This window comes from Rhineura floridana, chromosome 7, assembly GCF_030035675.1.
Source record: "Rhineura floridana isolate rRhiFlo1 chromosome 7, rRhiFlo1.hap2, whole genome shotgun sequence".
Lineage (NCBI taxonomy): Eukaryota > Metazoa > Chordata > Lepidosauria > Squamata > Rhineuridae > Rhineura > Rhineura floridana.
In genome coordinates, this window is record NC_084486.1 from 78049878 (window position 1) to 78065101 (window position 15224).

General features: G+C 43.6%; 1 protein-coding gene across 11 annotated transcripts in view; it reads right to left on the reverse strand.

The window, feature by feature from the left end:
* The window catches only part of ADD3 (adducin 3), a 243710-nt gene that overhangs the window by 13175 nt on the left and 215311 nt on the right, over positions 1 to 15224 (reverse strand). For all 11 annotated transcript variants that reach the window (XM_061636050.1, XM_061636047.1, XM_061636043.1 and 8 more), the window contains 5 exons: positions 11946 to 12089; positions 11764 to 11862; positions 11204 to 11383; positions 7393 to 7650; positions 789 to 908 (listed from right to left, as the gene is read on the reverse strand). In XM_061636050.1, coding sequence (XP_061492034.1) covers positions 789 to 908; positions 7393 to 7650; positions 11204 to 11383; positions 11764 to 11862; positions 11946 to 12089 — 801 coding nt within the window. The remainder of the gene's footprint in view (positions 1 to 788; positions 909 to 7392; positions 7651 to 11203; positions 11384 to 11763; positions 11863 to 11945; positions 12090 to 15224) is intronic.

Here is a 15224-nt window from a genome sequence, read left to right on the forward strand (position 1 = left end):
CAAATACAGCTTCCCACTGTGACACTCATAGCTCAAGTTTGCCAAAGAAAGCTGCATGCCTAGAACTGGTAATACTAATCTAAGGCAATGTCTGGGTGACATTGCTCTCTTTCTTGGAAAGGATCAACCTAGCAATCTCTTCTGAACTAAGCCAACTCCCTCAGGGTAGTGGTATAGCTCTTTTGCTCACTAGCAGATGCAAAGTAAGAAATTCCCAGAATTTCTGGATGAAACATTGTGTATCTGGCAGAACAATCATTTCCCAGGGTGGAGCTTGAATTAGTATGAAAATAGAAGAATGTATTGAGGAGAAAAAGCAGCCAGCAGTCTGGGTTTACAAAGAGCCCCCTGTCATTATTCCTCACTGACACTGTTAAGTACACTGGCTGACTGGGAACCAAGCAGGCAGAGAGCAGCAGGGTTCAGGCGACCACAGCGGGTCTTCTCTTAGGGAAACTGCTAGCTCTTCCTAAAAAACTAAAAAGGAAGAAGGAAACTCCAAAATAGTGTAATGTTAAAAGTAGAAGAGAAGAAAACCTCACATTAAGCATTTTTCTTCATAATCAAAATAGGCATTTTTGATGGGCATTTAAAACCAAAGGTTTCCCAGAACAAAATTATGGACAATTTTAGGGAGTACTAAGTATACTTCAAAGATACCAGTAGAAGTGTGTATATTCTAGACGTTATGAAAAGGTTTTAATGCTCCTCAGAAAGCAGAAGTTAAGCACTGCCTTTGCTAACTATTTTCAAGAAGCAAATAAGCTACATCTTCAAGAAACTGCTACCTTATTCCTTTTTTCCAGTACATCACTTGGATTTGTATTCAGAGGAACAAACTGGTTTGGATCTTCAATTTTGATTGGAGTTCCTCCACTAATCTTAGACGAATCTTCAGCTTTTATCCACTTGGGAAATAAAAAGAGAAATGAAGAATGTTATTGGAAGAGAGGAGACTGCATTCAAGGGAAGGAATGCAATTTAGCTGTTGGTGAAGGCTATGGAAACTTTCAGGACAAAGGGGTTTACATTTAGTTATGCAAGTGACCTAATAATAGCACTTAGTCATGCCACTCAGCTTTTCACTACATCATTTCAGAAGGATATTAATAAGTGTAATGGTCATCCAGCTGGAACAGATTTTATGTATTTTTAATTAAATACCTGAGAAGTACTGAAGTTTGGATATCAAGGTAGCAAGGATACTTTCTAACCATCTGTAGTATTCTACTGCCAAAATACTATAATGAAGGACTAAACAGCCACTGCATTTCTTAATAAATTACCATGATAAAGGTCACTCCTATTTCTAGATATGTTTATTGTTTCTTTAAAGCAGCACTTTTTCATATTGAAAACTGCTGATAGACACTAAAAGGCAAGTTGCATTTGGTAAGCTACCACCAGGTGGAGCTGATCTTTTAAAGTTAAATTTATGCTGTAGTCAAACTGTGACAGTTGCCTTGCATAATGCTCAGTTTTTGTAGATGCTCTCTGGCTAATATTGAAAGAGAATACAATACTGTCCTTAGGACAGTGAGGAAGAATGCTGTTTCTTATACCACATTTGCAGAAAAGGACTCTACAGACAAAAAACTGAAAAGTAAGTCACAGATCTAGGACAGCGACCTAAATTAATGGCATTCTCAGTATGGCCAGCAGCGGCATTGCTTGCAATCCTTTCTCAAATCTTTACCCCACAACTTTTGTGCTGCAAAAGCCTTGGGCAGATTTAAATTGGCCTTCAATGCTAATTTTCTTTCAGGAAATGTGAGCTAGTTTCCAATGCTGGAAACATGGGAAGGTGCTTATACCAAGTCATACAATTGATCCAATGCAGCTCAGTATTGTCTAGACCAGGGTATTATTTATTTATTTATTTATTACATTTATACGCTGCCTTTCTTTTCATGATAGAAACCCAAGGCGACTTACATATGGTTCCCAGGCAGTCTCCCATTCAGGCAATGACCAAACCCGACCCTATTTAGCTTCAGCAGGGTGCTGGCCTCATGTGCCTTCATACCATAGCCTGGGACCTGGGTAGCCAATATGGTGTCCTCCAGATGCTGAGGATGACAACTCCCGTGATCTCTGAGCCCTGGCCATGCTGTCTGGGTCTGATGAGAGATGTAGTCCACAACATCTGGAGGGCACCATGCCTGCTAAGCCTAGTATACACTGTGACTGGTAGTGACTCTCCATGGTTTCAAACAGGAGTCTTTCCCGGTCTTTCCTGGAGGTGCTAGGGATTGAACTTAAGACCTTCTGCATGCAAAGCACGTGTTCTACCATTGACCTATGGCCTGAGAAGACATTCAGACAATCCATTCAAAATCTGCTCCCAATGCGTATTAATCCTGCGTGTAATGCACTGGGGATGTGGGTTTACTTGCTACTGCTGAGATAGTTTTGCTGCAGCTGGGACAGTTTTGCTATGAGATGGTGCTAGCACATACAGTTCTATGCATCCTAGTTACAAAATATGCACACACTGTAGAGAAAACATGCATAGGAGTTGAAACTGTCTTGTGTGTACCAGGCAGGGAAAGACGTTTGGGTCCTGTGCAAGCAAATTGACTGTCTTGAAAGTCTTGTGAGGGAGAAGACAGGCAATGGATAGGGAGAATGCAGAGAGCTTTGAAAAGGCAGGAGGAGTTGTAAGACAAAGAAATTCCATTTGTAAATGGAAAGCAATATAAAGAACTTTGAAATAATATTTTCATTAAAGAATTAAAGACTAAACTCTTGCCCAGAATTACACATTAGTCCCACTGGAAAAAATTAAGACTTATGCCAATCAGTGTACAAGACTGCTGCCAAAGTATGGCATCCAGATATACTCGCTGATTGTCTTCCTAAGCGGCTTGTTCTTTAATAAATAATAATAATACAATTTTATTTGTTAGTCGCCTATCTGTCCGAGTTACCGGACACTCTAGGCGACTTACAACATATGAAAATACAAGAACAATCAAAACACAATTATCAATTAATCTAACATCAGAAAACATCCAATAATATATCAAAAAGCTAATCCACCCCACAATTCCTATAGGCCTGCCTGAATAGCCAGGTCTTAAGAGCTCGGCGAAAACCCACCAGGGAGGAGGCATGTCGGAGATCATAAGAGAGAGAGTTCCAGAGGGTGGGGGCCACAACCGAGAACGCCCTCTCCCTGGTCCGAACCAGTCTAGCTGTTTTGACCGGTGGGACCGAGAGGAGGTCCTGTGTGGCTGATCTTGTAAGGCGGCCTGATTGGTGATACTGGAGGTGGTCCTTCAGATATACTGGGCCGAAACCATATAGGGTTTTAAAGGTCAACACCAACACCTTGAATTGGGCCCGGTAAACAGCTGGTAACCAGTGTAGGTCTATTAACACCGGGGTGATGTGATCCCGGCGGCGGCTATGCTTAATTAAGCGTGCTGCCACATTCTGTACCAGCTGCAATTTCCGGATCGTTTTCAAGGGTAACCCCACGTAGAGCGCATTACAGTAGTCTAAGCGAGAAGAGACCAGGGCATGTATCACTCGTGGGAGCAGATGTGTAGGAAGGTAGGGCCGCAGTCTCTGTATCAGATGTAATTGATACCAAGCTGCCCGGCTCACTGCTGAAATTTGAGCTTCCATGGACAGCTGGGAGTCAAGAATGACTCCTAGACTGCGGACCTGGTCTTTCAGGGGTAATCTCACCCCATTAAGCACCAAGTCCATGTCTCCCAACCTTCCTTTGTCACCCACGAGCAATACCTCAGTCTTGTCGGGATTTAGTTTCAGCCTATTCTTGCCCATCCATCCACTTACGGACTCCAGGCACTTGGACATGGTCTGAATAGCCAACTCTGGTGAGGACTTAAATGAAAGATAGAGCTGAGTGTCATCCGCATATTGGTGACACTGCAGCCCCAAACTCCTGATGATAGCTCCCAGCGGCTTCATATAGATGTTAAATAGCATGGGGGAGAGGATAGAACCCTGTGGCACTCCACAATTAAGAGGCCAAGGGTCTGAAACCTCATCCCCCAATGCCACCCGTTGGTACCTGCCTGAAAGATAGGAATGGAACCACTGTAAAACAGTGCCCCCCATTCCTAATCTCTCTAGGCGAGTCAACAAGATACCGTGGTCAACAGTATCAAAAGCCGCAGAGAGATCCAGGAGGACGAGGAAGGTACATTCTCCCCTATCCAACGCCCTCCTCATATCATCCACCAGAGCGACCAAGGCTGTTTCTGTTCCATGCCCAGTCCTGAAGCCCGATTGGAATGGATCTAAATAATCTGCTTCCTCCAAGTGTGTCTGTAACTGTTTAGCCACCACACGCTCTATCACCTTGCCCAAAAATAGTAAATTTGAGACAGGGTGAAAGTTAGCCAACTCTTGGGGATCCAAGGAGGGCTTTTTCAAGATGGGCTTTATCACTGCCTCCTTGAGAGCTAGTGGCATTGCACCCTCTTCCAAGGATGCATTTACCACCGCCTTGATCCCTACGCCCAGTCTCTCTTTACAGCTCATAAGGAGCCAAGAAGGGCAAGGATCAAGCAGACAGGTGGTTGGCTTCACAGTCGAGAGCACCTTGTCCACGTCCTCAGCAAGGAGAGGCTGAAACCGATCCCACCAGACTGGAATGCAACTGGCCGATTCTGGCCCACTTTCTGTATCCACGGCGTACGGAATCATGCTCTTCAGACGCTCGATTTTGTCGGCAAAGTGTTTAGCAAATGTGTCACAGGAGGCTTTAGAATGCTCCAAGGGTTCCTGAGCAACTGGACCGACCAGGCTTCGGACCACCTGGAACAACCTCCTGGGACAACACTCTGCCGATGCAATAGAGGCAGCAACAAATTCCCTCTTCGCTGCCTTTGTTGCCACCTGGTAGGCCGCTATTGCTGCTCTAACCAGTGTCTGATCGTCCTCAGTGCGAGATTTCCGCCACCGGCGCTCTAGTCGTCTCACCTCCTGTCTCAGACCCCGCAACCGTGGAGAATACCAGGGTGCTGTCTGAGTTCTATTCAGGGGGAGAGGACGTTTCGGAGCCACCCGGTCTACTGTCCTAGTGATCTCCCTATTCCACTCCATCACCAGGGTTGCGACCGGGCGACTTTCAGTCAGCTCCAAATTCCCCAGTGCATTCAGGAATCCCTTAGATTCCATCAGGCGTCTGGGGCGGACCATCCTAACAGGTCCTTGTCCCCTGCGGAGGGTGTGCAGCATTGAGAGGTCTATCTTCACCAGGTAGTGATCTGACCATGACACGGGGTTAGTAGAAATCACCCCCATTTTCAGAGCACTCCCCTCCCCTCCTGAGACAAACACAAGGTCAATAGCATGACCGGCTACATGGGTGGGCCCTGTATTACTAAGGTGCAGTTCCCAAGAAGTCATGGTTTCAATGAAATCCCGAGGGGCTCCCATGAGAGCGGCCTCGGCGTGCACATTGAAGTCCCCCAAAACCACTAGGTTAGGGGAGAGCAACCGCACAGCCGAGACCACCTCAAGCACCTCGGTCAGGGAGTCTGCCGTGCAGCGGGGTGGGCGGTACACAAGCAGAATCCCTAAACTGCCCTTTGGGCCCAACCTCCAGTACATGCAATCAACAAACTTGGTCTCATGGAGGGGGGGTCTGGTGAAAACCAAAGACTCCCAATAAACAACTGCTACACCCCCTCCCCGCCTACCAATCCTCCGCTGCTGTGCGTACCGGAAACCGGCTGGGCACATGGCCTCAAGTATGGGAGCTGAGGCCTCGTCCAGCCAGGTCTCCGTAATACATACCAGGTCTGCATTCTCATCCAGGATCATATCCTGGATGAGAGATGTCTTCTGCACTACAGACCTGGCATTACACAACAGCAGTCGAAGATTGGATGGAGTCCTGCATCCCCCAGTTATCTTCTGGTTGTGGACAGGCCCGGAACAATGGATGGGTATAACACATCTATCTCTTGTTCCCCTAAACTGGCGTGGCCTGCCACCCGCCTTCCAGGATCTGCCGCCTAGCCTTTTAATGTAGTGGCTCCCCACTCCTCCCTCAGCATTCCCCTCCGGTCTACACATGCCTCCCCCCGTCTACCGATCAGGCAGGCCTCCCCCTCAGTAAAAATAATTAAATGCCTGTGTCTTCCCCACTCCCAAGATGGAATGGCCTCTTTCCTCTCACTCCTCAGCATTCCCGGCTCTCCACGGTGACTCTCTCCATCCTCCACAGTCGCTGTCTTTACTCTCCACCACCTCATCAGCACCACCAATAGCTCTGTCTCTTAATCGAAGCCAAAACAGCCAAAGCTCCTTGTCCTCTGCCCCCTTCACAGGTCCTGTTCCTCCCTCTTGGCTCTTGTTTCACCGTTGTGGCCAGTAGGGGGCGCCCCGCACCGCCACCGACGAGAACGCCGGAGACAACCAGGCAGCGCGGACACCCCCGTGCCATGACCCGGCCCCCCCGCGCCACACCCGACGCTGGCCACTCCCTCGCCAGCAGGAAACACCCCAAGGTCCAAGGGGCAGCCCAACGGCGGGGGGCGCGAGCCACAATGGCAGTGACAGAAGGCACAAGCCGCGAGGGAACACGGGTCACGGCAGCAGCAAAAACACAGGCAGCAGCAGGAACACCAACTGCAACAGCGGCAACAGAAAGGAACAAGCCGCGAGGGAGCACGAGCCACAGCAGCAGCGGGAGCCCAGGCAGCAGCAGGGAGCACAGACTGCAACAGGAGCGGCAGGGAGGCACAGGCCACGGCCGAAAACGCGGCCGCAGTGGCGGCATACAACGACGACAACCACACAGGCCGCGGCGAGAACGCAGGCCACAGCCAGAGTGGCAGCGGCAGTGGCCAAGTGAACACAAACCACGGCGGGAACCACAGGCCACAGCGGCCGCAGCAGCAGGAAAGGTCCAGGACGCAGCGGAGAGCGCAGGCCACAACAGGAAGCGGCCAGGAGCAACAACAGCAGAGGGGGCATCCGTCCCAAATATCTTTCCACCGGACCCCACAGCGTCGACTCGGCCCGGCTCCAGATGGTAAGTCACACTCGTCTCTGTCTGTGTTCTTACAGTTGGCGTTTTTATTCCTGGTACCTCCTTATCCTCCTCACCAGTTACAAGAGGGCAAAAAGGGTGGTCAGCCAAAACATTCCCTCCAAACCACCATAAAGATGTTTAAAAGATGTTAAAAGTATTACAAAAGATGTTAAAATTATAAAGGCGGCAGAGCTCTAAATGCAACATCCTCCTACACTGCCATCTTTAAACCATCATTTTCACAGTTATAGCCTATTCATGGAATCTATCATGGAATCATCACTTCTATCATAGACGCCACTGCAATGTCACAACAGGCCTATTCCCATCTCCTTTTGGCCATTCCATACCCATCACTAGAAGCAGCTTACTGTGGTTTTAGTCCGGGGACTTGTTTCTCCATTTCGGGATTCTTCGGGAACATCCACTTTCAAATATGTATTTGGAGAGTTCAACCACCTTGTCTTCTCCCGTTGCTGTTTTTGTGCTAGGAATTTGAGAGGGGAAATTGGGACTGAATCATCCTCAAAGGAAAAGGCAGTCACGGTGGCTGGGATCTCAACATCACTCTTGTGCCTGGGTTTCTCCCTCACAAGAGGCTGCCGATAAGCATAGCCTGTTCTGTAACCCTATGCAAGAGTGGAGAAAATGTTTATTTATTGTGCTTGGACAATAAAAGCTTAGGCATTAAATTAATTCTAAAGAAAAAATGATTTTCATATGAAAATTTGATACCCCCCCCTCCAAATAATCAAGGCAAACGAACATTTCAAGGTTTGGACTCTGGCTATGATCCATCCCAAAAGATGACTGTAGAACAATGTTGGTATGGCAGCATAGCAGCTTCACAGCATAGGACCTACAAAAAGGGTAGGAAAGCAGAGACGGAGGCACCCCAAATGCACCGCAGACAAGGAGAGGGGAGCCCTCAAAGTGCCGAGCCAGCAACCATCCAAAATGAACATAATAATTGTTTATTGCAGCCCGAAGTGGTTCGGGTATCAAAAGACCCTTTATCAAGGGCAGTCTGTGAAAATATAAACAACATTAAAACCAATTATAAAATGTCCTTAAGAATATAAACTACAATACAACATTTATAAGCTTGTCTGTCAAGAATAAACAGTACCAAAATCTGCTGGAGGCTGACTCATAAACTGAATCAATAAAGAAAAGAGACAACTGAAGTGAAACGTAATACAAAATAAAACTTCACATTAAAACTTCACAGAACTGTACCTCAAATTGGGAAATTTCTTACAGGGCTTCTCTGATCTGAAAAAGCCTGAACTTGGAAAAAGAATGGAAAAAGTATACAAAAGTGAATGTCTTATATACATCACACACTGTTATCTAGTCAATTAAACAAAATTTATAGGAGTAACTGGCTCTTAGAGGAGGACAGAACAGAAGTATAAAAACTTCACACGACCATGAAAATAAACATGCACCCAAGATATATATTTTTTGGATCCTCCAGTTGAGGAGTGTATCCCCCACAGGTCTCAATGAAGATTTAGGAATAACTCCCCTATTATAGACAATTGCCAGATAGGTAGCAGTTTGGTGTGCCACTTGTATGTATGTGCATTCATTTTTAAATAACATTCTTTTTTATGACGACCAGTATCATATAACTAAGAACTTGAAAATTCTTCTTCTTTCTCTGTGTGGTCACACTTGACTGTGTGGGTTGCTGTTGATCCTCCTTCCTTTAAGAGTCAGCTGTTTTCAAGAATTCTTTTAGCTTTTTACACCAGTGAGATAGCAGCGTGTTACTTGCACAAGGTATTTTTCTTTTTTCTTTTTCTTATCCTCTTTCTGCTTTCAGGTTCCTAAAAAAGCCCTGTAAGAATTTTTTAAAAAACTTTTTTCGGGGGGGTCTGTTTAAATTCATTTATTTTTAGTTAGTTGTGAAGCTTTAATGTTTTTAATTAATTCCATGATAGGCACCAGCTTTATATGCCACCTGCGTGGATGTTTGCATTTACTTTCAAGTAACATTAATTTCTATTGAGATTAGCATCATACACCTTTAGGAATGTATAACTCTTCTGTCGTCAGTGTTTGGTTACATCCACCTGTTTGGATATTGTTTATTTTCCTCCCTCTAAGAGTTAGCTCTAAGAGTTTTAAAGAATTCAAATAATAATTCTTGTTAAATCTTGGGTGTATGTTTATTTTCAGGGTCGTGTGAAGTTTTTATGCTTTTCTTCTGTCTTCCTCTAAGAGCCAGTTACTCCTATAAATTTTGTTTGTCTAATTGACTAGATAACAGTGTGTGATGTATATAAGACATTCACTTTTATATACTTTCTCCATTCTTTTTCCAAGTTCAGGCTTTTTCAAATCAGAGAAGCTCTGTAAGAAACTTCCCAATTCGAGGTGTATGTGCAATTCTGTGAAGTTTTAATGTGAAGTTTTATTTTGTATTATGTTTCACTTCAGTTGTCTCTTTTCCTTATTGATTCAGTTTGAGTCAGCCTCCAGCACATTATGGCATTGTTTATTCTTAATAGACAAGCTTATAAATGTTGGATTGCAGTTTATATTCTTAAGGACATTTTATAATTGATTTTAATGTTATTTATATGTATTTTCACAGATTGCCCTTGATAAAGGGTCTTTTGATACCCGAAACACATCAGACTGCAATAAACAGTTATTATTTTCATTTTGGCTGGTTGCTGGCTCAGCACTTCGAGGGTCCTTCTCTCCTTGTCTGCCCTACAAAAAGGGTGTAAACCCTTACACAGAGAGAGCAGAACCCAATAAATAAAAAGTGGGGGTGATATAAGAGGTTTTCTAATATGAACCTAGCTGTTTCCAAATTATTGCCTCGCCACCTCAGCCAAATCAAGTGCAGCCCAGTTCACACATAATGATAAGTGAAACTATGGCTAAGCATGTACGTGCAAGTGCATAGGTACTCACAGCAGAAATCATGGCCACTTTGCATATCCTTGGTCCTTCTACTGCTATGCTACTCAGAGCCAAGCCATGGTTTGGCTTAGTGTTACGTCTGAACCCAGGCTCATAGTTTGTCTTGCTCTAGACAAACCACAAGCTGTAGTCAATGTTTGTTCTTGGCTTACTGCTTGCGGTTTATCCCGGAGAGATGAGCCTGGATTCAGACATAACACTAAGCCAAGCCATAGCTTAGCTATGAACAGTGTAGCAGTTGCAGGACTTGGGGAGGAATGCAGTGGGTGTGATCTCTCTGGGAACCCACACATTTGCTTATTCATGCTAATCCATTGTTTGACTTAGTGTTACATGCAATCTGGGCCTATCTGTTGCTTGTATAAAACAAGATGAAGCCTACTGCTGGTGGATTCTATATATCACAAAAAGTTTTTCACAAACTGTACCTATCCATCTTCTGACTAAGAGAAGGACCACAAATCTATTCTAGCAGTCACAGCCACTTCATACTTTGTTCTACTGACAACAGTCCCATGCACAAGAGTGTGAATGGGTTCTATTCCAAGTACATCCGGAGAAATGCATTTGACAATTTATATGTAAATTTCACATTTTCCCCACACGCAATCCTATCACTGAAGGCACAGGACAATACATGAGGCAGTATTCAATTTCCCAAACAAGGAAGAAAAATATATCTTTTGGACCAATAATAGAAGGCTGAAGAATTGGTTCTTTTATTGTACTCCAAAGGAAGTATGTGCTTATCTATACACTAAGATCTGCATCACGTGCCTATTCATACCCTAAGATCCTTGTCAAAAGTCCTTCTCCAGGTTCCCCTGCCATCCGAGGTGTGGCAGGTGGCTCTTGAGGAAAAAGGACTTCTCAGTGGTGGTGGCCCAGTTATAGAATGCTCTCCTCATGGGGGCTCACACCTACCCTGTTGTCATTTCAAAATTTGTTTTATTGTTTTTAAATTTTGTAAATCACCTTGGCAATTTTATTGAAAGTCAGGGTATATATCCTTCAACAAACAAGCAAGCTAAAATAAAATGGGTGAGGACTAGAACTGTCATTGAAAAACAATTAAGCATATATTAAATGTTGGCAGATAAACCTACTTCATGTTGGTTTTTCTTTTTCAGGTGTCTTATTTACGGAAAAAAGTGACAGCAGAATTTTTTATGGAACAATTCCATAGGAAGCAACTTATTCAGAGTACTGAGAACTGGTAGATTAGACTTGTGAACGCACCAGGTTGTCCAGCATTCTCATCAGTGCTTCAAACTCTTGTTCTCCAACTTTCCACTTGAACTGAGAGGCCATATTAACTCCTCCTCCTCCAGTTGCTGCCACGTGGTGTGTGAAAGGTTTATATTTTTGCAAGTCTAGGATAAGAAGATTGTCAACGCCGCCCCCAGCCAAGGCATGTACCTGTCACATAAATGACTCATTAATCTGCATTTTTGCAATTACTGTTTGAAGGCTAAATATGAAAGTCAAGGTATAGAAAAAAAACCCATTTGTTAATACTATTCTTCCTCATGATATGCTTACATGTACAAAACACAATAGCTATCTTGTAAAGTGCAGTACCAACTACTCGATAGTAGGGCAAGGACTGTGCTACTTTTGTGTTTAGGACACTTTTGTGTGTTCTAAAAAATAAAGTTTTCCCTTTATCCACTGGATTTTCAGTACATAATTGCTCTAAATATCAAGCATCCTATTAAAAGCACACACAGTTTTTTTTTTAGTCTGTTTATATGGCATTTTCAAGCATTTAAAGTGCTTCACACCTCTCTCTCTCTCACCTGTGTTTCACAAGCTACTTGAACATTGTAGATGTAGTGGAAGGCCTCCTCTAATGTCTCTCCCAGTGCTACTACTCCATGGTTTCTCAAGACCAGCACCTAAGGAATGGAGACATTCATAAGTGGCAGGAACTGAAAAAGATTAGAAACCTTGAACAAAAATATTAACTACAGTGGAATACCTTACAGCTTGGTCCAAGAACTTTCTGGAGTTGAATTCTTTCTTCCTGCTTATCCAGAGAACCTTGATAATTGTAGTATGCAACATCTCCTAGAATAAGAGCCTCCTGAGAGATAGGGAGTATACCACACTTCATGGAAGAAACCTGTTGAAAGAAGGAAAATTTGTATCATGGAAGAAATGTGAAAACTCTCTGTCAGGTGAGTCTGAAAGTACTTATTTAACAACTTTAATTCACAACTATTTCAAAACTAGAAGAGCAAGGATTCCTACCAAGTTGATAACAGACCTTGTGGGAGTTTTATGGATGGACTGCCAACATATGGATTTTGAAGTAAATGTGGACAAGAGAGTTAGCGTCAGAATTAAATAGGGTAAGTGAAAGGGAAGTTCTAAAAAAAGATGAAGAGTTGTACCTAATGGTGTCCCCCTGCTGTTGGAAGGCTCTTTGATCTAGCAGATGCTTCTGTCAACGGAATGGGAAAGGAAGATGATTTTTGAGTATTCAACCTTCCCAATAGAGGTCTCCTCATTCCCCTTCCCACAAAGAAATCAGCTGCAGAGGATTGGGCAAAAGACTACATAACAATTGGGGAAGTGACATGGAAGAGATTGAATCACTAAAAATAGCCTCCTTACCCATTCTATTACTAGAAGCATCTCCATCAGTCAAGGGACAACACTGAATACAACCTAGGTGTCTTCTTAGCTCATAATGAATGTCTCAGAAGCTATTCAGGGAGTCTACTATATACTGTGCAGCTGAGTGCAAGGACATAGTCTGGAAACCAGACTTACTTTTTCTTTACTAACACTGTGACCTGGTTCATACATAACACTAAGCCATACCATGGCTTAGTGTAAATGCAAAAGTGTGCAGGGTGTGAGAAGATTATGGCCACTGTGCTCCTCCCTTGGTCCTGCTGCTGCCATGCTACCTAGGGCTAAGCAATGGTTTGGCGTAGCATTACGTCTGAGCTCAAACAGTGGTTTGTCTGGAACAAGTGGTTTGTCTGGAGCTGTAACCAAGGCCTGTCCTGGATTTAATGCTTGTGGTTTGTTTAGGGGAGACAAACCACTAGCCCAGGTTCAGACATAACCCAACAACACTAAGCCAAACTACGGCTTAGCCCCAGAGAGCACAACAGCAGCAACAGCAGGAACGGAGCAGCCACAACCTTCTCTCTGGGAACCTGCATGTTTGCTCATATGCTGCAGCTTACAGGTTATGTGCAAACTGGGCCACTGTAAGAGGAGAGGAGTTACATATACTATATTTGGGTGGAGAAATGGTGGCCCGCCAGCTGTGCGCCTGGACCAGATTATTTAGACCCATTTCTGTCTGGGTTCAGACCCAGTTTTAGCACCAAAATAGCCATGGTTTCCCTGACTGGTTGCTCCAGGTGCCTGGTTGCCTTGACCTTTAATGAGAGACAGGTGGAGTGTAGCCCTATTCTACTTGACTTCTCAGCGGCTTTCAACACCAGTGACCATGTAATGACTCAGAGTGGTGGAAGTTGGAAGGACTATATTACTGTGGTTCCATTCTTGCCTGCAACGTCACAACCAGAAAATAGCCCTTGGGGATTGTTGCTTAAAACCATGACTTTTAAGCTTTGGAGTCCCACTAGGGTATGTTTTTCAGCATCTATACAAAACTGTTGGGAACTGTCATCCATGGATTTGGAGCACAGTGTAATCAGTATGCTGTTGACACACAGCTCTGTGTCTCCATTCCTTCTGAATCAGGAGATGCTGTGAAGGTATTGGATTGGTGCCTGGAAGCAATGATGGGCTGGATGGGGACCAATAAACGGAGGGCGAATCCTGATAAAATGGAGGTGCTATGGATGGGCAGTTGCCATATATGGGAATCAGGTGGATGACCTGTTTTGGGAGGGATTGCACTCTGCCTGAAAGAAGTAGTTTGTAGTCTGGTAGTATTCCTGAATTCTAACTTGACACTGGAGTCCCAAGTGGCTTCTGTGGCTAGAAGTGCTTATGCCAGTTTAGGGTGGTTTTCCAGCTACGGCTGTTCCTGGACCAGAATAGCCTGGTTTCAGTTATCCATGCTCTAATATCCTCCCACCTGTGTTGCAATGTGCTCTCCATGAGGCTGCCCTTGAAGATGGTCCGGAAGCCGCAGCTAGTGTACAGTACCTGTTAGGCTGGTGAGTGGGGCAGCCCAATAGGACCATGTGTTACCAAGTCCTGAAAGTGTTAAACTGGCTGCCAGTGAGCAACTGTGCCCAATTCAAGGTGTTAATACTAGCACACAAAGCGCTAAACAGCTTGGGACCAAAGTACGTAAAGAGTACATTTTAAATGCCCTCTCTGGTGAGGTGCATCTGTCTCCCTCATTATAAACATTCAGGAGGAATTGAAAACATTCCTGTTTACCTAGGTGATGGCTGAAATATACTGTTACTGACCACCTTGAAATTATTAGCTGCGAGGATATATGACTGTTTTAAAAGTTTTTATTGTATTGTATTGTTTGTTGTTTGCCACCCTGGGTTCCTCTGGGGGGGCAGAATAGAAATTTAACAAATAAATATTCCTTCCTGGTATTGCCATTCTTAAACACCTTGCATATAGTTATAAATTCTCCTTCTCTTCAAATAAAAATATTTGAAGACTTTATCATTATAAGCAACACATAGAAACAATACATTAGTTAGATTTTTTCTTTAACTGGTGTAATGTATTTATATTTTAAATGTGTTGTAAGTCGCTTGGAGACCTTTGGGTACAAGTCTAATACATAAAATAATGATGTTACACACAACAGATAAATAAATAAATATGCATTCATAAAAGAATGTTTGGATAACTTTATTTGTTAGCTGTGGTGTATCTGTAATTATTTGTTAATTAGTGTGATTTTAAGTTGTTTTAAATTGTTTTTAAGGATATATTTTAAAATGTTGTAACCCACCTTGAGACCTTAGGGTGAAGAGCAGGTTGTTTATTATTATTATTATTATTATTATTATATACTTCTGTAATATAAAACTTATTTTATCCACGTATTCAGTCTGAATAAGCCCAACAGATTATTAATGCATGTACTGTAACTAATCTAATATACATCAATATGTTAGTAGATGGTTCCATTTGAGCTGGACTTTTGCACCATGAACATCATATTTACCACCTTGTTGTTTAATGACTATGCATAGCATAAAATCAGAATGAGATCGCCTGGTGTCAAACTTATCAATAATGCAAAACCTGAAAATACAAACCAAATTATTTAACAAACAAAATTTATGTACCA